A 25480-nucleotide genomic window follows, 5' to 3' on the forward strand; every position below is an offset into this window, starting at 1 on the left:
CATAGTTAAAGGAGGATTGGTACATCTTAAACTATAGGTGAAGGGATCAAATCAGAGGAACCAGTTAATGGAAAAAACAAAACCCAGAACTGGCTTAAAAGGATTTAGTTTCACTTAGAAATAGAAACATGAATGCACATAAAAGCCAAATGGCCCATCCAGCCTGCCCATCTGCAGTAACCATTATCTTTTCCTCTTTCTAAGAGATCCCACGTGCCTGTCCCAGGCTTTCTTGAATTCAGACACAGTCTCTGTCTCCACCACCTCTTCAGTAAGACTGTTCCACGCATCTACCACCCTTTCTGTAAAAAAATATTTTCTTAGATTACTCCTGAGCCTATCAGCTCTTAATTTCATTCTATGCCCTCTCATTCCAGTTCATTAAATGCAGTCCAATTAGCAATTATGGTGAGCTTGTGATAAATGTCCTCGATTTCTTGTGATGTATGAACCTCAATGGGAAATAGTAGCAGTATATCAATTGCATACATGAAAAATGTAATCCCAAGAGTTTGAAAAAGGAGAGTATGGTGTTGAAAAGAAAATACTAGAGTCTGGGCCCCAGCACTGAACCTTGAGGGAACTGCATGTGAGTTCAAAGACATTAGTGAGATAATTGATCAGCAGAACCTTCCAAGTAAATAGGAGCAGAACCAGTTCTGAGGTATTTCACTGAGGGCAAGTTGCTGCAAATGGTGAAGGATAATATCATGATTAACAAAGTCAAAAGTAGCACTTAAGTCTGGTAAGAGGAGGTGAGCCTCTCTGCCACCATCCTGGATGTGATGAGCGTGGTCTGAGAGAGTCAGCAGAATATGTTCAATGGAGAAATGTTGGTGAAATCCTTTTTCAAGGGATACAAAGAGTTTGTCTTCTCTAGGAAGAATGTGAGTTGATAGGCTATGATTTTTTTCTATAAGTTTGGATATGAACGAGTGAGAAAAGAGTAATGGGTCAGAGGGATCAGAGGAAGAGAGTCAGTCCTCGGAGAGACCCCCAAGGAAAGAGACTTGGGAGTACTGGTCAACAAGTCAATGAAGCCGTCTGAACAATGTGCGGCGGCAGCAAAAAGGGTGACCAGAATGCTAGGAATGATTAAGAAGGGGATCACAAACAGATCGGAAAAGGTTATTATGCTGCTGTACTGGGCCATGGTACGCCCCAACATGGAATACTGTGCCCAGCATTGGTCGCCGTACATGAAGAAGGACACAGTACTATTCGAGAGGGTCCAGAGAAGAGCGACTAAAATGGTAAGGGGCTGGAGGAGTTGCTGTACAGTGAGAGATTAGAGAAACTGGGCCTCTTCTCCCTTGAAAAGAGGAGACTGAGAGGGGACATGATCGAAACATTCAAGATAATAAAGGGAATAGACTTAGTAGATAAAGACAGGTTGTTCACCCTCTCCAAGGTAGAGAGAACGAGAGGGCATTCTCTAAAGTTAAAAGGGGATAGATTCCGTACAAACATAAGGAAGTTCTTGTTCACCCAGAGAGTGGTAGAAAACTGGAACACTCTTCTGGAGGCTGTTATAGGGGGAAAACACCCACCAGGGATTCAAGACAAAGTCAGACAAATTCCTGCTGAACCGAAACGTACGCAGGTAGGGTTAATCTCAGTTATGGCACTGGTCTTTGACCAAAGGGATGCCGCGGGAGCGGACTGCTGGGCATGATGGACCACTGGTCTGACCCAGCAGCGGCATTTCTTATGTTCTTATGTGTGGATAGTGTTGAGGTTCCATTGAGAAGAAAAAAACCCAGTACAAAGACTAGTGCCGATTCTAGCAAGAAGATAGGAGTCACTAATCTGATAAAAAAAAAAAAAAAAAGAAAAAGTTGGGAGAGGATCTAGTAGGAGCAGATGAGGAGCTAGATGAAACCATGAGCTTGCATACCTCAGATTGTGAAGGTAGTTGAAAAAAAAAAAAAAAAAAAAAGAAAAAGTTGGGAGAGGGTCTAGTAGGAGCAGGTGAGGAGCTAGATGAAACCATGAGCTTGCATACCTCAGGTTGTGATGGTAGTTGAAAAAAAAAAAAAAAAAAAAGAAAAAGTTGGGAGAGGGTCTAGTAGGAGCAGATGAGGAGCTAGATGAAACCATGAGCTTGCATACCTCAGGTTGTGATGGTAGTTGAAAAAAAAAGAGAAAGAGCTCCAGGAGATGGAATTATTTCTGGCTTGCAAAAGAGTGACCCAATCCCAAAAAGATGAGGTAACACCGTAGAAGCTTTAATGTCAAAGATTTCCTCTGGAAGGCGTTAGCAGTTCATGTGGAAGGCAAATGTAAGAGGGATTTGAGTCATGATGAAGAAGAAATGATCTTTCATGGCAGAAGTCACTGATCACTGAGTCACGCAGTCCTTAAAGAGGGACAGATGAGAAAGGTAGTTGAGATTTATACCACTGGCATTCAAAATGTAAGAGTTGTTGTTTTAAAAGTCTAAGACCTTGGTGATACATGGATGAGAATATCAATGATATAATTTTACTGTATGAAGGGAAGAAAATTTCAGGGGCTGGGTTTTGGGAGGGATTAGTGTAAATTAAGCCAGGAAAATAGTACATGTGAAAAACAGGCATAAATGTGTGAGACATTTTCAGAGTGGAAATGTTATGCTACCAGGAGCATCGTGAGCTGGAACCGCACCATGGGCCAAGCTGTGAAGAGAATGGAGGGGCAGGAATTTGTGTGTTCCCACCACTCAAAAAGCCCTCGGTCCTAGCTGGTGTTTGCACAAGGAAAAGTACGATGTACTATTTACACGTGGACAGAATTGTACAAGGACCGCATGCTAATCTCTCTCCACAGCAGACATTTCAGAATAAATGAAAATGCCCATTACTAATCTGCAGACCGAAAACTGAAGGTCACAGATTTCAAATACCAATCAAAGCAGTGTACATGTATTCCTCTGTCCCTACTGGTCTCACAACCTAAGTCAATGGTCCTGGGGCAATGGAGGGTCATGTGATTTGCATATAGTCACAAGGGCCTGCAGCGGGAATTGAACCCAGTTTCCAGGTTCTCAGCTCAGGGCCTTAACCATTAATCCTACTTCTCCAATCTCACCGTCTTCTCATTTCCCCTTAGTTCTTTCTGAGATCAGACTTACCTCCAATAGGAGCAGCGAAGCAACAGCCAACCCCCACAGCACAGGCTGCCGCCAGCATCTCTGTGTTCCGTGATTCATTCTGCAAAGGAAAGAGGCATGGCAGAAGTGAAAGGCAAGAGAAGACCTGCCTGGCTATGTGCTGTCTCCTGGGGATGGAACCTGTTGGCTTCTGTCCTCTGGGGTATTCTCTAGGATTGGGAGGGAATTGTGTTTGGGGGAGTATGTCCTGTCTTCAGAGGGAGTATTGTGACTACCGTATGTCCTGTTTCTCTAGGTGGGGGGCACTGTGGTCATGTTGTATCTCTTTGGTGTGTGTGTGTGGGGGGGGGGGGGGTAACTGTGAGTGTATTCTATCAGATTGGGAGGGAATTGTGTTTGGGGGAGGGAGTATTGTGACTATGTCCTGTTTCTCTAGGTGGGGGGCACTGTGTTCATTTCCTACCACCTAGATAGGAAGGGTTTTGGTTTATGGCCAGCCTCCAAGGTGGGCCCTGCTTATGAGGTGGAGGGGAGGGGAGGGGGGTTTCCATGATCTATTCTGTCCTCCTTCCCTCCCGGATCCACCTCCCCACACCACTCCCTCTTTTATTAACCACAATTACATGTACCAACAGTTTCTTCCTACCTCATAAATGCCCCCAAAGAGCGAGAGCAGCTTACAGAGCAGCGAGGCACAGAGACTGGCGATGTGTACGAAGGGGCCCTGAAAAGAGACAGGCGTCAACATATATAAGATACCAGAGCTGTGTATATATATGTCTAGGACTGCAGGGTGTGGGATGGAAGGGCTGTCTCACATGTGTGACCCATTGCCCTTAGCATGATCCATACCTCTTTTCCAAGGGGCATTCCACTGCCCAGGGCACAAGTCAAGCCAATGACCTTTGCTACGAAAGTCTTCAGAGTGAGGTATTCCTTCAGGACAACACCTCGTAAAATGGTCTTCATCTCAGGGATTCCAGAGCCTGCAAAGAGAGAGGCACACAGGTGAGACAGGGTGGCTTATTTCCATGGTGCGACCTCACCTTAAGTATTGCGTTCAGTTCTGGTTGCTGTATCTCAAAAAAGATATAGTGAAAATAGAAAAAGTTCAACCAATGATAATGGGGATGGAACTCCTCTAAAAGAGGTTAGGGCTCTTCAGCTTGGAAAAGAGATTGGGATATGACTGAGATTTGAATTCATTTTTCGCTCTTTTAAAAAGTTCAAAGACCAGGAAAAGTGGATGTCTGGTCTGGAAGACCAGGAGAAGAAGACGTCAGACCGGCACGGATAGAAGGGGGTGGACATGCTGACCCACTAGGGGACTCCAGAACCACGGGCCTTGAGTTTGATACATGTGTCCTAACAGAATACCTCAGTCACACACACAGAACACAAATACCAAATACATAAAATCTGACCAAAATGATAACAATTAAACCAAAATCCCAAGAAGCCCCACCTTCCATATAGTACAACACCAAAGAAATAAAGATATCAATTTCCTTCTATATTGTTCTAGAATTTCTCAACCAGTGTATGGCTGATGTATCCTGCTGTCCAAAGAGAACATCCATACCAGGTAAAACCATGTTATATAAAGCTGAATGCAAAGGAAAATAGCTCAGATTTATTTTATAAGTCCTTTCTGCTTGTATGGAGCCACTTCCACGTGTAACAGCCCCTTACAAAATACCAAGGTACGAGCCTTTACTTTGTCAGCAGGTGTGTACAACAGGGGCAGAGCTTAGGTGAACCCTAAGCGAGTATGTACAGACTATATCGTACCCTAATCAAGATGGATACGTGAACAATCTAGGCACCTGCTCCAGAGATGGAGTAAGATGGCATGACTTCTGATACATCGGCTACTGTTTATAAAGACACAAAAGCAACTACTTGTCATATTAAAATGACTTCTTCCCTTCTCAAACAATTATTGTTCTCAAGTCCAAATTTGACATATATGGCGGCACCACACATGCAGCAAGAATCTGGTAGGAGCAGTGGCATAGCGAGGGTAGGAGGTGCTTGGGGTTATGAAGCCCCTCCCCAATCCTTCTCTACCCCATGCCACACTTGTGCCCTCCCTTCCTCCTGTACCTCTGAATCTTCACCAGCATGAACAGCTTCTCTGGCCTGCTGTTCACGCCGGCATTGACTTTCTCTCTGACATCACTTCCTGGCCTTGTGGCCCGGAAGTGATTTCAGAGGGGAGCCATGCCAGCGCAAGCAGCAGGCCAGAAAAGTTGTGTGGTGTGAGGGGTGGAGAGGTGCCGGCACCCCCATCAAGATAGCACCCTGGATGGTCCACCCCCCATCCCCCCTTGGTACAGCACTTTGAAACACAGGAGATGAAAGAGTAGGTCTGGGTCCCATGGTGCCACTTACCTACAGCCTGAGGGGAGAGAATCTGTGTGAATCCTGCAGAAAATGTGATCAGCACCACGGGGTAAGTGACCCAGGCCAGATACTGGAGGAAGACATTCATGCCCAGACCACCATACATCCACTTCTGAGCTGCGGAGACAAGACAAGGCACAGAATCTTTTATCATCATGCAATTATCGCATTGTCAAATGACTCCCCTCTCTCCATGAATGTACATGATGTGCCTTGCTCAATGGCTGCACAGCACAAGGACTGACATTCAAAAGCGTTACACGGTCAGCCGCGGGTCTGACATTTATCTGAATGAACTTGGCCTGTACTAGTTACTAAACCAGGATTTAAGTAGGCTGAGAAGTTTGAGTGTGATCATTTGTAGCAATTCACCACATCGATGGTGCAGTCAACAGTGATCACAGAAAAGGTGGGCAGAACTTTACGCAAGCAAGTTATCATGAAAAGTCATGAGGTATTTTCAGCATTCGCAGCCGAGCACACCACGGGCTGAAAATCCACAGATAAATTCAGCAGCTGGTTGAATGTTTGGCCCAAAGGATTATATGTATGAATGAAGACACACTCATGCACTCAGAAGAATAAAAGCACTGCAGTACTGGGTCAGACCAAAGGTCCAGTGGCCAATCCAAGGTCACTCACTCTCACACGCACCAAACCATGCCTGCCACGTGCACAAATTATACATATCACATGCACTGCTACACACACTCCCTCCCCCCAGATAATCCCATATTTCTAACCCACCCACCCCTTCCAAGCCTTTATGGCAGGGGTGTCAAAGTCCCTCCTCGAGGGCCGTAATCCAGTCGGGTTTTCAGGATTTCCCCAATGAATATGCATTGAAAGCTGTGCATGCACATAGATCTCATGCATATTCATTGGGGAAATCCTGAAAACCCGACTGGATTCCGGCCCTCGAGGACCGACTTTGACACCTGTGCTCTATGGTAACACCCATCCAGCTACTTGAAAGCAGACCCGGTGATGAACAGCAAATGCAACTCACACAACTCTCCCCCATGCCCTCCTGCCACATTCCACTCAGCAGCTCTCTCTTTTTATCTCCATTGCCCACTGTTATCTCCTCTCCCTCTCTTTCTTCCTTTTTAACCCTATTTTCCCTGCAGCATCTCCTGCTGGCTGGGATACATTTTTCTCTCTCTCTCTGTTCCTTTGCAGCTTTCTCCTCCCTTGAGCAATCCCTGCTGGCTGGGACAGAGACGGAACTAATCTCCTGCACTTCACTGTTAGACCCAAGGAGGCTCTATAAAGTCAAGTTAAAATTAAATGCTCCAAAAGAGAGCAGAAATGTGTTGTTGTACACACTGTTTGTTTTTGATTGGGATTAATTCACCACCTTTATGAGGGGATTCACTGCCATTCCTTACCCTGTAAACAGGTGGCAATCATGTAATCCATGGCCCAGCTCACCAGGGCCATCAGGAGGCCAAGCAGAATCAGGAATATCCAGTCTTCACCCACTCGTGAGACCAAAAACTTCTGGCACTGAACAGTGCAAACTGAGGGAGAGGACATAGTGTTAACTGTGGCAAAAGAACATCAGAGACACTGTACTGACCTCTTTACCAACCCACATGGAGGACAAAGCACTGAAACCCGCCCACCACCCCAAATCAGAGACAGTACTGACCCCTTACTAACTGCATCAGAGACACAATGCTGACCTCCCAACTAACACACATCAGAGACACAGTGCTGACCCCCCCCCTCCCAACCCACATCGGAAACACAACACTGATCCCCCAACTAACCCACATCAGAAACACAACGTTGACTCCCCCAACCAACCCACATCAGAGACACAACGCTGCCCCCCCTCCCAACCCACATTGGAAACGCAACACTGATCCCCCAACTAACACACATCAGAGACACAACACTGACCCCCCCCCAACCAACCCACATCAGAGACACAACGCTGACCCTCCTCCCAACCCACATCGGAAACACAACACTGATCCCCCAACTAACCCACATCAGAAACACAACATTGACCCCCCCAATTAACCTGCAGAGACACAACGTTGACTCCCCCAACCAACCCACATCAGAGACACAATGCTGACTCCCCTAACTAATTTGCATCAGAGACATAATGCTGCCCCCCAACCAACCCGTATCAGAGACTCAATACTGACCTCCCACCAACCCACACTAGATACATGATAGCATCCCACCCCAATCCACAGTGAAGACACAACAGTGACCACCCCCACACCAATGCACACTAGAAACATGACATTGACCTCCAGCACACCAACTGGAGACATGACAGTGTTTCATCTGCCCCTCCCCCCAAACTGCACTGGAGACATGGTAAGGACCACCACCAACCTGCATCAGAGATCCAGCAGCACTGATCCCCAGGAAATCCCATGTCTGTGGTTATAACCTTTTGCTCAGAAAGCTTCTTCCTTCCTTATTAGGGAATTGTTGATTCATTTGACAAAAAAGTGACTTATCCTGATGTGTTATGAATTCTATAATGAAGAGTACAATTTGGGGTAGTTAAGGGTTTTCTGTGTGTGTAGAAGGGACAGTGGGAAGTGAGGACAGAGATGGCTAAGAACATAAGAGTTGCTGTAGTGGGTCAGAACAAGGGGTCATCTATACCAATAGCCTCTTTCCAAGGGGTTTCAAGGAAAGATTAATGCATAGTCAAGCTAGGACTAGAGAACGACATGGGAACAAATTTTTCCCTGTCCTCACGGGAACTCATTTTTCTGTCCCGACCCAGTGAGTTCTTTTCTTGTCCCTGGGGTCAGTGCTGAGGGATGTCTTGGGGGGGGAGGGGGGTTGCAGCAGGAGGGACTGAGCATCGCTCTTGACGGTAGTCTTTACAGGGGTGGGGGAACTTTGGGGGATTACCTTTGAGATACATGGCTTGTTTATTCCATTGAGCACGGCTACTTTATAGTTGCATAAGTTTAAAAGCAATAACAAAGCTGAAAGAGTAAAAACAAAGAAAAAAATAACAAAAAACAAATGTTACCATAAGCAATGACAGGATGGTAAGCTCCGTGATGGGGAACAATCCCTACATAGCTTCATATCTGAGCATATGAGAAGAAAATCTATTGATAAAACATAGCTGCATTGAATGTAGGAGTGAGATTGTCGTTTCTTGCTAAACTGATCACGGCAGGGAGATTACCTTTCCGCGATCTGCTCAGTGGCAACCCGATTCTCTATCCAGCACCTGTGACATGGACGCCGGTTAGAGAATTATGGTAGTAGGCGGGCTTAGGCGTCTGTTTGTGAGACTAGACGCAATTCTATATAGGACGCCTGTGTACATACGAACATAAGAAGAGCCTTACTGCATCAGACCAAAGGTCCATCAAGCCCCAGTAGCCCATTCTCGCGGTGGTCAATTCAGGTCACTAGTACCTGACCAAAACCCAAGGAGTAGTAATCTATGCTACCGATCCAGGGCAAGCAGTGGCTTCCCCATATCTTTCTCAATAACAGACTATGGACTTTTCCTTCAGGAACTTGTCCAAAACTTTCTTAAAACCAGCTATGCTATCCGCTCTTACTATAACTTCTGGCAATGCGTTCCAGAGCTCAACTATTCTCCGAGTGAAAAAAAATTTCCTTCTATGGGTTTTAAAAGTATTTCCCTGTAACTTCATCAAGTGTTCCCTAGTCTTTGTAATTTTTGACAGAGTGAAAAATCGGTCCACTTGTACCCGTACTACTCCACTCAGGATTTTGTAGACTTCAATCATATGTCCCCTCAGCCGTCTCTTTTCCAAGCTGAAGAGCCCTAACTGTTTTAGTCTTTTCTCATACAAGAGGAGTTCCATCCCCTTTATCATCTTGGTCGCTCCTCATAGGTGGCTTCTGAGACCAGACATCCTATAAAGAATCGGATCCAAAGTGTGGAGGAATAAGAACATAAGAATTGCTGCTGCTGGGTCAGACCAGTGGTCCATCGTGCCCAGAAGTCCGCTCCCATGGTGGCCCTTAGGTCAAAGGCCAGTGCCCTATCTGAGACCAGCCCTACCTGCGTATGTTCTGGTTCAGCAGGAACTTGTCTAACTTTGTCTTGAATCCCTGGAGGGCGTTTCCCCCTATAACAGCCTCCGGAAGAGCGCTCCAGTTTTCCACCACTCTCTGGGTGAAGAAGAACTTCCTTACGTTTGTACGGAATCTATCCCCTTTTAACTTCAGAGAGTGCCCTCTCATTCTCCCTAACTTGGAGAGGGTGAACAACCTATCTTTATCTACTAAGTCTATACCCTTCAATATCTTGAATGTTTTGATCATGTCCTCTCTCAGTCTCCTCTTTTCAAGGGAGAAGAGGCCCATTTTCTCTAATATCTCGCTGTACGGCAACTCCTCCAGCCCCTTAACCATTTTAGTCACTCTTCTCTGGACCTTTTCGAGTAGTACCGTGTCCTTCTACATGTACGGTGATCAGTGCTGGACACAATATTCCAGGTGAGGGCGTACCATGGCCTGGTACAGCGGCATGATAACCTTCTCCGATCTGTTCGTGATCCCCTTCTTAATCATTCCCAGTATCTTATTTGCCCTTTTCGCAGGCGCCACACATTGCACGGCTGGCTTCATTGACCTGTTGACCAGCACTCCCAAGTCTCTTTCCTGGGTGGGTCTCTCCAAGTAACGCCCCAGACATCCTGTATTCATGTATAAGATTTTTTGTTACCGACATGCATCACCTTACAGTTATCCATGTTGAACCTCATTTGCCATGTCGTGGCCCATTTCTCAAGCGTGTTTATGTCACGTTCTCTCTACCTTGGAGAGGGTGAACAACCTGTCTTTATCTACTACCACATGGGTATCCCTACAAGGGTCAAGATAAGGAAATTGGGTCATTAGGGCATAGACAGGGGGTGGGTAAGCAGAGTGGGCAGACTTGATGGGCTGTATACCTTTTCTGCCGTCATCTTCTATGTTTCTATGTTACTAAGTTTATTCCCTTCAGTATCTTGAATGTTTCGATCTTGTCTCCTCTTAGTCTCCTCTTTTCAAGGAAGAAGAGGCCAAGTTTCTCTAATCTCTCGCTGTACGGCAGCTCCTCCAGCCCCTTAACCATTTTAGTTGCTCTTCTCTGGACCCTTTCGAGTAGTACTGTATCCTTCTTCATGTACGGTGACCAGTGCTGGACGCAGTACTCTAGGTGAGGGCATACCATGGCCCAGTACAGAGGCATGATAACCCTCTCTGATCCGTTTGTGATCCCCTTCTTAATCATTCCTAATATTTTGTTTGCCTTTTTCGCTGCCGCTGCGCATTGCGTGGATGGCATCATTGACTTGTTGACCAGTACTCCCAAGTCTCTTTTCTGTGGGGTCTCTCCAAGTACTCAAAGGATGGCAGTAAAATTAGCTGGGAAATAATAATAATAATAACAACTTTATTTTTCTATACTGCCATAGTCAAACCAACTTCTAGGCGGTTCACATAGAAAGAAGGCTGGACAATCAGCGAATTACAAAATGCAAGAAGAAGGATGTTACATAATAAATTGGAGAAGCATGGGGAAAGAATACATGAGAGAAGAAGGATGTTACATAATACAATGGGGTTATAAGGGGGGAAAAAATACCTGAGAGAGGTCATCTGATTAAGCAAGGAATTTGTCAAATAGAATGGTTTTAATTGATTTTCGGAATGTGTTGTAGGTCTGTCTGGCTTTATTTATGTGGTTTCCCAGCCAGGATTGCTTTCTGTTTGCTTGGAACATGAAGGTTCTGTCTAGGAAGGATTTGTATTTGCAGCCTGTGATCTTTGGGTATGCAAAGATGTTTTTGTTTCTGGTTGTACGTGTGGGGTTGTGTAGAGTGAAGTGTGTTTGCAGGTAGGAAGGTGCTAGGCCCCAGACTTGTTTGAAGCAGATACAAGCAAATTTGAACAGTATTCGCGCCTCCACAGGTAGCCAGTGTAACTTTTTGTAATAGGGGCTAATGTGGTCTTTTTTTCTCAGTCCGAAGATCAAGCGAACTGCAGTGTTTTGCACCAATCTTAATTTTTGTACTGGTATTTTTTTTGGGATACCCAGGTAGGCGATGTTGCAGTAATCCAGTGTAGACAGGATCAGCAACTGCGCCAGTAATCTGAAGGATGTTGTGTCAAAGTATTTTCTAATAGTCCTTAGCTTCCACAGCATGTAAAAGCATTTGTTCACCAGTAGGTTTGTGTGGTCAGCCATGGTTAAGTGAGTATCTAGAGTGATGCCCAGTATTTTTATGGTTTTGGCGATTGGATATTCATGGCCATTTATTTTTAACGATGTTTTCGTTATTTTGTCGTTAGGGCTTGCCAAAAAGACTTTTGTTTTCTCTGTGTTTAGTTTAAGTTTGAAGTTGGTGGTCCATTTTTCGATTTCTATCATTGTGTGAGAGGTTATCTATAGTTTCATTTGTTAGGGCACTGGTGCTCAGCCAAGGTTGGTGTAGGCCACTTGCTGAGCCCAGCTTGGCCGCGCCTGGTCACAATGCACAGCAGGCAAGATGGATTGCGAGGCATACAGAAGATGCAACTGGAACAGTTGGAAACTTAACTCTGGAGCAGAGTAGCTGTTTCAAGGCAGTGCTCCAGCATAGACTGGTGAAAAACCAGTGTGTGTGTCTTGAAGATTGAAGGAGTTTGGGATCAGGAGTGGCAGGAAGCTTGAATGGTCTCTGTACCTGTCCTTGGGAATGAGGTGCAGGTGAGGAAAAGAAAGGCAAGGCCAAGAAAAAGAACCTTCTAGGGTAGCCAAGATGGCACTAGGAGGAAGCTGGTCAAGTGACAAGACCAAGGTAAAAGGGCTTTAGGAGGTTAAGTGCTTGCCAAGGGCAGAAAGCCAGAAGCGAGATATGAAGCTGTGCCTACAGAATGCAGGATTGAGCAAAGGAGTGAGCTACAACTGAAGCCCAGAAGCCCCAAAGAAGAGAAAGGGTCCTATCATGAGCAATAAGTAGAGGTGCTGCTCCTGGACCTGAATCACTCATATTCACATGAAAACAGATCAGGTGACATTCAGCTCATGGTGTTCAAAGCTGAGTCGGATCGGAGGCCAAAGACAAGGTTTTTTTTGTGAGGTCCTCTCTGACTTAATGTGAGGGAATCGGCACTGAATAGACCAGCACTCTTATAACCTCACGCTAGAACCAGAAGATAGGTGCTCAGATAATCCGATGATAGCCCACTGAGGCCCAGATTCTCAAAACGTTATCGCCGTTGCTAAACTGTTTTCTGATGGTTTAGCCTGCATGCATTTTAGCGGCGGATTATCAAAACGGATTATCTCTGTCTTTAGTGAGGTTTCTAGCAGTCTCCGATAATGACATGCAAATGGGCTCTTCAACATTAAAATGAGCCCTCTGGTGGATTCTTAAAAAATACCGAGCCATTTTCTAAAAGTGGCATTGGCTTTTAGGGACAAAATTAAGCGACTAGTCCAGGGGTGCTGGTACAGACATGGCAGTGTCAGAGACTGCTAGAAAGCCATGTTGTGATACAGCGGGAGAGATGCCCATTCTCTCCTGCTATATCACAACACACACACACACACACCCCACAGCGGGAGAGAATCAGCATCTCTCCCACTGCAGGCAGGGTGTTGTTTGCGGCAGGAGATAATCGGCATCACTCCAGCTGCAACACAACAACCCCCCCCCCCCCCCCCCGCAGCAGGAGAGTGCCCACTCTCTCCCACTGCTACAAACACCCCCCACTGCAGCAGTGGTAACCCCCCCTTGCAGTGGGAGAGATGCTGATTCTCTCCCGCCGCAAACAACCCCCCCCCCTGTGGTGGGAGAGATGCCTACTCTCTCCCCCTGCCTCCGATGCCCCCTCTGCCTCTGACACCCCCCCCCCCTTACCTCCATGTAGATGTCTGACCGGAGGAACATGGATTCCCTCCACCCAGCTGGCCTGCTGCTTCAAAATGGGCCTTCCCCTCCCTGGTGCCTTACTGAGTCAGACCAATGGTTCATCTAGCCCAGTAGCCCCCATTCCAGGTGACTAGTACCTAGCAAAAACCCAAATAGTAACAACATTCTATGCTACCCTCCCCTCCATTCTCGGACCTCCTGTTCTGAGAATACACACCCTCCCCACCATTCACATCACCTCTGGCTCTATGAAACCATTGCAGTTCATTAAAAATGTCACTGGTGGCCATTTAACAGTTTCGTCCCCTATGAAGAGAGTGTCTTGTTTTTTTACCTTTGCACTTGGTGCATCGCCCCCCGTCATACTCAATGAATTCTGGGGCTCTGGCAAACTCCTTCCCAAATGGCCTTCGCTCATCTGTTTGTCGGATTCGAGCAGCTTCTTCCTTGGCAAAAACCCCGAGCTCCTGAGTATATCTACCATACATCTGTCAGGAAGGAAGACATGAAACATGAAGATACAGATGACTCAGAACACGTAGTGAGTCTCTAAGGGCTAGATGCACTAAAGTCAATCAGTAATACCAACTGGATTGCTGTTGGCTGATTCTCTGGCGGATTGTGGAGGAAATATCAATGCGCTACCAAGTTTGCATGGGGAGAGGAGGGGCCTTAGGCATCTGAGCCAATTAGGGCCTTAAGCTCATCCCTCTGTATTAGTGCTGCCCAATTCACGATTCGAATCGGTTCACCGATTCACTTCGGGTGAATCGATTCGAAACAAAAAAAAATCGGTTCCTGATTTGGCTGACCCTCCCCCCTCGCCCCCTAAAGCAGGAGCGGCAGCACTGCTCTTGCTGGCCTGCTGCTGCCGCACCTACTTTAGAGGGCGAGGGGGGAGGGTCAGTGGGAAGTGCTGCTGTCGGCTTCCCCCCTTGCGTCCGGTTCCCACCCCCCAGTGTCTGGTTCCCCCCCCCTGGCGTCTGATTCTCCCCCCTGGCATCTGATTCTCCCCCTTGGCCTGCGTTTCTACCCCCTGTCATTTGGCTTCCCCCCTTGGCCTCCCTGCACCGTTTACCTGTGAGGAATAGCCTGGAGATAAGTGCTGATAATCGAAATGGGTTTTTAGACGTATCTAGAGCAAAAAGTGGCGTTTTTCGAGAAGTGGTTAGGGCAAGAGGTGGGCAGGATGTAGGCTGACCAAACCTAGTCATCCTGCAATGATAACTGAAAGTTTGATGAGACTGCTTAAACGGAACTTATACGTTTGGACTTAGACGATCTAAAAACAGGTATAAGTGCCCAGAAGGTATCAAAAGTGACCAGATAAACACTGTAGACACAAAGTATAGACCCACACACACTCCCCCAGTGATCACTGCCCCCCCAACTGCCATAAAAATCAGAATAAAAACGTACATACCTGCCTCCAGAACATCAGCACCTGGCATAGGAAAGCCTAGTGGAGCTGCACAGAGGTAACTTAAGTAGTCAAGGGGTTGGGCTAGTGAACCATAGAGAGGAGGACCCAGGCCCATAAGACACTCTAACCACTGCATTCATGGTGGAAAAAAGTGAGTCCATAAACACACCCCCCCCCTCCAAACTGCCATATAGGTGGCACCTGCAGCCATAAGGGCTATTGGGGCTGGAGACAGGTGGGTCTAGTAGGTTTTGGGAGTCTCACCATGACCTGCAAGGGAGTTGTGGCGCTCTTTTTGTGACGTTCATAGCAGTGCCCTGTTGGGTTGGCCAGTCCATCACTTTGCTGACCCCTCCCATGTCCAAAAGGTCTTGTTATAGGCATTTTGGACTTTGACAATTTTTTGGACAAGAATGCAGTATAAAGACAGATGACTTAGCGGTCTGGACGATCTAATGGCTGGATGTATAATTGGATGATTCTCGAAAAAAAATATTTTGGATGTATTTTTTGAGAATGGACTTTAGACACTGCTGACTTTGCGTGACTAGCGCCCTAGACCCAAAATGGATTAGACATTTTTTTTATTATACCCCCCCATGGCTCTTTACATCTCCATTGTGAAATCATAGAGCATTATGGTTATAGAAACAGAAACACGACAGCAGATAAAGGCCAAATGGCCTATCCAATCTGCTCCTCCACAGCATCCGTTATCTACTCCTCTCCCTATAGGCCAGACATGTCAAACTCTGGCCTGCGGTGTGTTATTCATTAGTCCGCCAGACATTTTAAATTTTATAGTAAATCTGGCCCACAGGCACGAACTGCTGCTGCTCTTCACTCGCGTCTGCCTTCACCTGGTCTCCTCTTCAAAGCAGCCTGCTGAGGATCGCCGGCCGGCTGTAGCGAACCTCGCAGGCCACTGTCCACCTCGGTCCATGTGATCCCGTACATCAGAGGAGGGGCAGGATCGCGTCAGAGGGAACGTGCTACCGAGGTGGCCAGTGGCCAGCAAGGTTCGCTACAGCTGGCCAGTGATCCTCAGCAGGCTGCTTTGAAGAGGAGGCCAGGTGAAGGCAGACACGAGTGAAGAGCAGCAGTGGTTCATGCTGGCGGGACAGAGGAGACCAGGAAGCCAGGATGGAGGGAGGGTAGGAACGGCGGGTCAAATATGAAGGTGAGACCGGGAAGAAGAAAGGGGGAAAACATATAGGCCTTCGGGACAGGGGCAGGCCCTGGTGTAGAAGTACCCTGCGGGAGAGTACCCGGTGGGAGAGAAGAAGGGGTCCAGATGTGCATATGCCGGATTGAGTGGAGGGTGGGGTGGAGTGGGAAAGAAATAAAACAGAGGAGAGGGTGAAAGGGAAGGAACAGAAAGAGAAAGAAGTTGAACACAAGGGATGGTGTGGAGGGGGGATAGAGATACTGGATAGGAGGGTAGTTGGGAAGAAAAATGTTGAAATGGTGGACCCTGGGGTGATGGGGAAGGAGGGAGAGATGCTGGATGAAAGGGTAGTTGCGAAAAGGACAGATAGTGGGGTCCATTGCTGCAGCTGCGGATATGGACATGAAAAAAAGGAAAGATGCCAGACCTCCGGGGGAGGGAAGGGAAACGGAAAGGGAGAACAGAGATGGAAGATGGATAGTTAGCATGGAGAAAGAAGAAAATGACAAATGGGCAGAAGACCCTGGCAAGCGAGTTATCAGAAGACAACCAGAGCCTGGGACCAATAAAAGGTAGAAAAAATAATTTTATTTTCTGATTACAATATTTATTTTGTTTACACCACATAGCCGGTGTGGGGTTGGAGACGTTGTAACCCTATACTTCTACTAAGACTAAGCCTTAGTCACTTAGGGGTCCTTTTATTAAGGTGCGCATTTAGCACACACTAAATCGGTTAGTGTACCTTAATTAAAGGACCCTTAATTATCTTAATTAAAAGTTCAGCCCACGGCTTAGCCTTTTTTTCAGATTTCAGCCCCTTATGTGATTGAGTTGGACACCCCTGCTGTAGGCTAAGGCTCTTAACACTTGCATTGTGAGGTCATAGAACTTTCTGATTATAGAAACATGGCGGCAGATAAAGGCCAAACGGCCCATCCAGTCTGACAATCCACAGCAGCCACTATCTCCTCCTCTCCTTATAGGCTAAAGCTCTTAACACTTGCATTGTGAGGTCATAGAACTTTCTGATTATAGAAACATGACGGCAGATAAAGGCCAAACGGCCCATCCAGTCTGACAATCCACAGCAGCCACTATCTCCTCCTCTCCTTATAGGCTAAAGCTCTTAACACTTGCATTGTGAGGTCATAGAGCTTTATGGTTATAGAAACATGACGGCAGATAAAGGCCAAACGGCCCATCCAGTCTGACAATCCACAGCAGCCACTATCTCCTCCTCTCCTTATAGGCTAAAGCTCTTAACACTTGCATTGTGAGGTCATAGAACTTTCTGATTATAGAAACATGACGGCAGATAAAGGCCAAACGGCCCATCCAGTCTGACAATCCACAGCAGCCACTATCTCCTCCTCTCCTTATAGGCTAAAGCTCTTAACACTTGCATTGTGAGGTCATAGAGCTTTATGGTTATAGAAACATGACGGCAGATAAAGGCCAAACGGCCCATCCAGTCTGACAATCCACAGCAGCCACTATCTCCTCCTCTCCTTATAGGCTAAAGCTCTTAACACTTGCATTGTGAGGTCATAGAGCTTTATGGTTATAGAAACATGACGGCAGATAAAGGCCAAACGGCCCATCCAGTCTGACAATCCACAGCAGCCACTATCTCCTCCTCTCCTTATAGGCTAAAGCTCTTAACACTTGCATTGTGAGGTCATAGAGCTTTATGGTTATAGAAACATGACGGCAGATAAAGGCCAAACGGCCCATCCAGTCTGTCCAACTGCAGCATCCACTAACCCCTCCTCTCTCTATGCGATCCCATGTGCCTGTTCCACGCTTTCTTTAATTCAGATATAGGACAACATAGGTAATTTAATTAGCATTGAAGATAAATCATTTTCAAACTCCCCATAACTGAAGTAAACTGCATTTTTAGTCATTCAAATAGCTTTAATCGCCCCTTCCTCTATATTAAAATTGTCAGGTTAATAGAGATTCCTGAATATGAGAAGGGAAGGAAGAGCAGAGATGGGATGAGGAGGAGTGTGGAATAAGACTGGATGGTGATGAGGATGAAGAGAGAGAATTCCTCAAGATGAAACATTGGATATTCCTGCTAAGGATCATTGCTCCAAAAATAAGCCTCAAATTCTGAGTGAAAGCGATAACAGCAGGGAACATGAAGGGGTTAAAAACAGAAAAATGCCTGAGAGTATCTGGCAGAAAAACAGGTCAGCCTTAGATGACTCAGGACGTGAACAAACTGTTAATGCACGAGGGATGAAGGACACTGGGATCAAACTCTGCCACCTTTCCACCACAATCTGGGGGGAAACCCGTGTGCAATACTCACCATCCAGAAACAAAATATATCAGCAGTGCTGTCACCTCAGTAACAGTAACACAGATCCCAGCAGAAACCACACGGGGGAGAGGGTATTATCAACATGGGATATTGTTAAGATATATTATTTTAATGTTAATCCCAATTATTAGTAACTAGGTCTGATTGCATAAAATGGTGGGACCTGTGTTAACATAGCACGTTAGTGACAAAATGACACATCTTAATGGTAGTCACATGGTATATAATACACCACTAATTTTGAAAAAGTGCAGACGAAGTCTTTCAACCACTACTCATTCCATAATAGGCCTCAGAATTGGAGCCTATACTTAAAAAAAGATTTAAAAAAAAAAAATAATAAATCAATAGATAAATATCACCAACTTTCCTGGCCAATGACTGGAGCAAGGAGCAGAAACACTACACCGATTATTTTAGTTTGTGACTTTGCAGCTGTGCGTAGGCTCCAATTCTGAGGCCTATTATGGAATGAGTAGTGCTTGAAAGACTTCGTTTGCACTTTTTCAAAATTAGTGGTTATTTAAACCACTTGGGTTAGTTATTTTAGGTTATATACTAGTACATCTTAATGGTAGGCCATTATCCCCCCTAAAGACAAAAGAAATGTGTCTAGAAATTGAAATCACTGCTATATGCAATAAAAGTGAGCCAAGAATAGGACAATTAAGTCACTGTGATATCACTGCTGAGGTTGGCTGATATTGGAGGAATGAGGCATTATGACATCTCAATCTCAACTCTGGTTAGAAGAGACTGAAATTCTTCACACTAAAGGGGGAAGTTATCAATGTGAGCTATGTAACCATTAAGTTATCAATGTGAGATATGTGACCATTAAGATATGTTATTTACTGCTACCATGTGCTATTTTAGCAGAGGTTCCATTTTATGCAATGACACCTAGTTATTAATAACTGGGGTTAACAATAAAATAACACAACTTAACAGTAGCCCATAATGAAATCTTCCCCCTTAAAGAAACAAAGAAATATCTCTACAAATTTAATAAAAGTGAGCCAAGTATAGGACAATCAAGCCATTGTGACATCACTGATGAGGCTGGCTCTTATTGGTGGAATGGGACATTATGACATCACAATCTTAACTCTGGTTACCAGAGACTGAAACTCTTCATACTAAGAGGGTGGGGAGTTATTTTACTGTTATCCCCAGTTATTATTGGATCTGTGCTAAAATAGCACCAGTTAGTGGTAAACCAACCCATGTTAACAGTAGCCCCTGAGAAGTTCAATTTCTCCCCATCTCTTCCCTCTAACTTGTCCAGTATCTCCCCTTCTCTTGTCCTCTCTGTCCAGCATCTCTTCTGCCCCCATTACTAGCATGATCTCTTCTCTTGTCCTCTCTGTCCAGCATCTCTTCTGCCCCCCATTACTAGCATGACCCCTTCTCTTGCCCTCTCTATGTCCTGCATCTCCCCTCTTCCAACCCCCCACCCCCCATGCATCTAGCAACTCATATGCTCTTCCCCATTCCTTTCTGCCCAGCATCTCTTCTGCCCCCATTACTAGCATGACCCCTTCTCTTGTTCTCTTTGTCCAGCATCTCTTTTGCCTCCATTACTAGCATGACCCCTTCTCTTGCCCTATGTCCTGCATCTCCCCTCTTCCACCTCCCCCCGTGCATCTAGCATATCATATGTAATGTAATGTAATGTAATTTATTTCTTATATACCGCTACATCCGTTAGGTTCTAAGCGGTTTACAGAAAATATACATTAAGATTAGAAATAAGAAAGGTACTTGAAAAATTCCCTTACTGTCCCGAAGGCTCACAATCTAACTAAAGTACCTGGAGGGTAATAGAGAAGTGAAAAGTAGAGTTAGAGGAAAAATAAAAATAAAATAAACATTTTAACAAGACAGCATTGATCTAAATACTTTGGAAGGTAGAAGAGAGGAGAGAAAGGAATAGAAGCAGAAGGGGGAGTAGAATTCTGGAGAAATTTAAATGATAGAAATAGAACAAAACAAAGACAAAAGGCAAAACAATAGATAAGATTAAAGATAAATCATAAGCTGGAAAGAAAAATAAAATAAAACTTTGTCTTCAATCCACGGTTTCAGCGTCAGTGATGCTCTTCCCCGCACCTTTCTGTCCAGTATCTCTTCCACTTCTTTCCTTTCCCTTACAAGGCCTGATCCCCATCCTCCTCCTTTGCTGCCTTCCCTTTACCCAGACTACCCTAAAGTGTTTGAAAGTGATATGCATGGTAGGGACCCTCTGAGCACTGGTATGTGCTCATGGTCTGCTGGGTCCTGCCCCCTCTGGCACAAACTTCCTGTAGAGCTGGAGTGGCTGCAGTAGCGGTGGAGGGAGGGAGAAAGCCAAATCTTCTACCTTAGGCAGATGTCTATGTCTCTCTGGAGGTGGGGCCAGTCCTATTCCCCTCTTACCCCCTCGATCCATCTTCAGCTCAGGAGATGGTGCAAGAGGCAGGACCAAGTGAGCATTGCACCCATCAGCCTAGAAAATGGCTGTGTCTAACCCCAAAAGTATGTCAAAACTTATTTGGGAGCTAGACTTCCAGTGGTACAGTCTGACATGCTGCTAGGGATTAGATGCTGCCATTCTTCAGGTGCTTCTCTGAGACCAGGTGGTATTATTGGGTCAATGGGGATGCTGCTGATGCTTTGGGGTCTCTTAGAGTTACTCATTTGCTGTCAGTGCCGGAGCTAATTCTAGCTTTTGTAAGTGTTCAACATTAAACATTAGCTCAGGTACAGACTAGGAAAGAAGAAAAAAGCAACAGGTTACAGCAGAGGTGTTGGCAGGTTCTCTAGGCGCACTTTTTTTATTTTTATGCTGCAGTAATTTGCATAATGTTATTAAAATTTGGCTTCCACTGTTCTAAGTAGTGGATCTGGGAGACATGTTGACAGTGAGACTATTAAAAGAGTTGATGTTCAAGACATTTATTGACTTCTATTCCACCTTAACCTCACAGCTGTAGGCGGATTACAATAAGGAAAACTGGACATCTCCAGGAAGTACATAATTAAAATTATGAAAATTATACAGTCATCAGATTAGCATATACCCACAAATTTATGAAATAGTCTTAATCTCCCTCTGAAAAACTCTATGGTCTGTCGTACTAGTGCTCTGGCAATCTCAGTGTCCAACCTAACTGCCCAATAAACCAACAGGTCTTCTACGAACTTGATGTAGACAATGTGCCAAAAACTGGGCCATGTAAGCTCCACAATAAACAAGGGGATCTCCATATATGCATTGTTTTAGTGCAACAATTTGAATATCAGAACAGCTCCTCCGAAAACTTTGCTGAACTTCCATGCACTTCTTACATCATCAGCCCTTCGCTTACACCACCTTCATCTCTAGCCCTACCATCTTATCAGCAAAGAGGCAAAGGCCAAGGAACAAACTGGATATTTTTGTTCAGTTCTACTTTCCACTTTCATTGTTTTCTTAATATTTGACTGGATAAGGGACTGATAACAGACACAAGGGATTTATTTGCAGAGGGTGGGCCCAGGGCTTGAGTAAGTCAGCAAAATGCCAGCACGTGGATAAACTGAATTGGGTAACACTCCCGCTTCACTTCATTCCTTATCTACTGCATCTTATGAAGCAAACATCCATATGAAGAACAGAGCGGGAGGGACCCAAAACCTGTGTCTGTCAGTTTCAAGGATCAGAAAACCAATCTGGGGCTTAAATTGGATGGTGCTTGACTGTGGAAAATCATGTGATGCCAGAGGCTAAAAGTTGCCATTTCCATTTTAAACAATTCAGTGTCTTTCATAGTTTATTTTCAGAAGAGAACATTGCTATAATACTATGATCAGGAGCTCAGAGCTGCACCTTCTATGTCCACAAAGAGGACCATTCTAGAGTCTCTGCTGGGAGACCAGAAAAGAGCCTTCTAAGGGGAAGCCCATGTCTTCCTTCCAGGAACGAGTCAAAGGGAGTAAGAGAGACTGTCTGAACCCACAGCCAGGGTTCATTACAACAAAGATGGTAGTTCACACAGGTGCTGGCTAGGTTTCACTCAATTTCACACTGAGGAAATGAGGGAAGATGAAGACAAATCAAGGGAGGCCCGTGAAAAGAGGGAATCCAGAAACACACAAGCTGCTGGTACACACGTAACTGTCTAACCATAGGTGACGAATCTGTTCTAAAGGACAACCAAATTTTGGTTTTGCATTCGGTATCAAAACTAGCCAAATTCAGCCATGTCTTGGTTTTGGCTGAAACAAAAGCTCCCCCTACCAAACAAAACTGTTATCCACTCTGCCTCCACTCCTGACCAGAACTATCAATGCCCTCCCACCACCCCTAGGCTCTTCTCAGGCCTATCTTAAAAACACAGAAACATGACGGCCCATCCAATCTGCCCATCCACAGCATTCACTATCTCCTCCTCTCCCTAAGAGATCCCACATGTCTGTCCCACACTTTCTTGAATTCAGATACAGTCTTGGTCTCCACCACCTCTACTGGGAGACCATTCAATGCATCTTCCACCCTTTCTGTAAAAAAAGTCCTTAGATTTCTCCTGAGGCTATCACCTCTGTTCTTCATTCTATACCCTCTCATTCCGGAGCTTCCTTTCAAATGAAAGAGACTTACCTCTTGTGCATTTGTACCAGATAGGTATTTAAACATCTCTATCATCTCTCTTCTGTCCTGCCTTTCCTCCAAATTATACATACTGAGATCTTTAAGTCCGTCCCCATACACCTTATGATGAAGGCCACACACAATTTTAGTAGCCTTCCTCCATTCTTTTTATATATTTTTGAAGGTGTGGCCTCCAGAATTGTACACAACATTCTACATGAGGTCTCACCAAAGTCTTATACAGGGGCATCAATACCTCCTTTTTCGTACCAGCCATACCTCTCCCTATGCAACCTAGCATCCTTCTAGCTTTCGCTGTCATTTTTTCAACCTGTTTAGCCACCTTAAGATCATCACATATAATCACACCCAAGTCCCGCTCTTCTGTCATGTACATAAGTTCTTTAGCCCTTAAACTATACTATTCCTGTGGGTTTTTGCAGCCTAAATGCATGACCTTGTATTTCTTAGCATTAAATCTTGGCTGCCAATTTTCAGACCATTCTTCAAGCTTCACTAGGTCTTTCCTCAAGTTATTCACACCATCAGGGGTGTCTACTCTTTCAGATTTTGGTATCATTTTAGGTGCCCTGGTGGTCTAGTGGCCTAACCAGGGCAAGAGTGATTCACAGTTGCTCCTGCTCTGATTAGGCCATTAGACCACAAGGGTTTACAGTAGGCTTATGAGAGGGAGGCTGACAGGTGAGTCCAGGAGGGAAGAATGGAGGTTTTGTGTGGCAACAGTGGTAGCAATGTGGGGGTGAGAGGGGGGAGGTGTAGGAAGGCTATGTGCAGCATTTGTGGCAGCAGAGTGGGGGAAAGAGAGACTGTGTAGTGGCAGGGGTGGTGGGGTGACTAGTTTCTGTTTGGACCAGGCCAGTTTCACCTTTGGCTTTGGTGTCAGCCAAAACTGAGTGGTGGATTTTGGCTGCAGATTCAGTTTTAGCAGAAACAAAATAACCTGGTTTCAGTGAGCTTCTGGTCTGTTTTTGGAGTGTTCACAAGAGAACTTAGAATTGTGGTGGTGATGGAGGAATTACTGATCCCCTTATGGGGTCTTCACTGAATATCAGCTAGGACCCTCATAAGTTTCAGCAGCCAGCACAAATTCAGTGAGACCCATATTTTCAATGCCAGTGTTCAGACATGTGCAAGCATTGAATATCCAGATGAAATTTAGCTGGCGACAGTCAGGGCATAAGAAAATTCTGAATACTGATGGGACAGTCTCCATTGTAAGCACCAGATCCAGTGTCCCTCCTTCCCTTGTGGACCATTTCCCTAAGCAGAGATCCTTGAAAAGGCACTAACATTCTCTCTACTTCATTCCGATTCGACAGATAGGATACTCCAGTCCACATCTAATAGGTTGAAATCACCTAGCACACCACCTCTGAAAAGAGAAGAGGGAACTTCTGTCTATACAGGTTTCAACACAAACGCCTAGCAGTAGAAAGGGGAGGTGCTGTTGCTGGGAGATTTCAACCTGCCCGATGTGGATTGGAAAGTACCATCTGCGGAAACAGAAGTCAAGAGATTGTAGATGCCTTTCAAAGTTCTCTGTTCAAACTAATAGTGACAGAACCCATAAGGGAAGGGGCAGTGTTGGATCATGGGGTAAGTGTGTCTAATGTCCAAGTGGGTGTCCACCTGGGCAGTGGTTGAAGTACAGACCCACAAAACTCAAAGTCCTGGATTTCAGACATATTAAAATGGGGGAGTTCCCTGAAGAAAAAGCTGATAGGATGGGAGGACATAAGAGAAGTGGAAAGAGTGATCCAAGTTGAAAGAAGCTATAAAAATGGCAGCAGATCGTTATACCAGCTCTATTCTCCCTTCCCTATTAGTCCATTCATAACTCTCCACTCCTCAAACAACTATAATATAACATAACCATTCTGTAGCCAGGTACTAGGGACCTGGATTGGCCACTGTGAGAATGGGCTACTGGTCTGACCCAGGAAGTCTATTTTTATGTTCTTATATTGTAAATCGCCTTCAACCTATTTAGGTATAATGCGACTCAGAAACACTAGATTAGATTAGAAAACTGATACGGTTTTCCACACATCTGGCTGAAAAAAAAATACAAGCAAAAGAGGTGGAATTTATGAAGTACAGAAAAACACAAGAAGATGAAGAGAGAATAGAAAAGCAGTTAAAACGGAAGGAATCGAAGAGACAAAAGCACAAGTGGAAGATCAAATATGACAACACTCTTCAGAGATGACCTTGGAAAGCTAATTATAAACCACATTATGTGGTTCCAGTTTTCTTTTATCTTTTTGTTTTATTTCCACATATTACCTCGAAGAGTGGATTAACACAGCCACCTTTTCTCTCAAATATATTAGTGAAAGGAGGAAAGCTTGAAGTGTCTTTTTAAGACTGGAAGTGCTGTGAGCTGTTATTGATTTATTTTAAAAATGTCTATTCCGCATATCAACTAGGTGGATTACAATTTTCACCTACATAATTTAAGACTGACATACATAAAGGCCCTGATTTTATAAAGTGCGCCTAAATCCCACCTTATGTTGAGCGGGACTTAGGCATCCAAACTAAGTG

The 25480-nt window shown here is 45.2% G+C and overlaps 1 protein-coding gene across 1 annotated transcript in view; it reads right to left on the reverse strand.

Annotated features, from left to right (window-relative positions):
* The window catches only part of CLCN2 (chloride voltage-gated channel 2), a 115179-nt gene that overhangs the window by 59857 nt on the left and 29842 nt on the right, over window positions 1–25480 (reverse strand). Inside the window, exons 2-7 of the mRNA XM_033958753.1 lie at window positions 13709–13862; window positions 6889–7020; window positions 5486–5614; window positions 3944–4077; window positions 3738–3815; window positions 3113–3191 (exon numbers count right to left, since the gene is read on the reverse strand). Coding sequence (XP_033814644.1) covers window positions 3113–3191; window positions 3738–3815; window positions 3944–4077; window positions 5486–5614; window positions 6889–7020; window positions 13709–13862 — 706 coding nt within the window. The remainder of the gene's footprint in view (window positions 1–3112; window positions 3192–3737; window positions 3816–3943; window positions 4078–5485; window positions 5615–6888; window positions 7021–13708; window positions 13863–25480) is intronic.

This window comes from Geotrypetes seraphini, chromosome 9 (assembly GCF_902459505.1).
Source record: "Geotrypetes seraphini chromosome 9, aGeoSer1.1, whole genome shotgun sequence".
Lineage (NCBI taxonomy): Eukaryota > Metazoa > Chordata > Amphibia > Gymnophiona > Dermophiidae > Geotrypetes > Geotrypetes seraphini.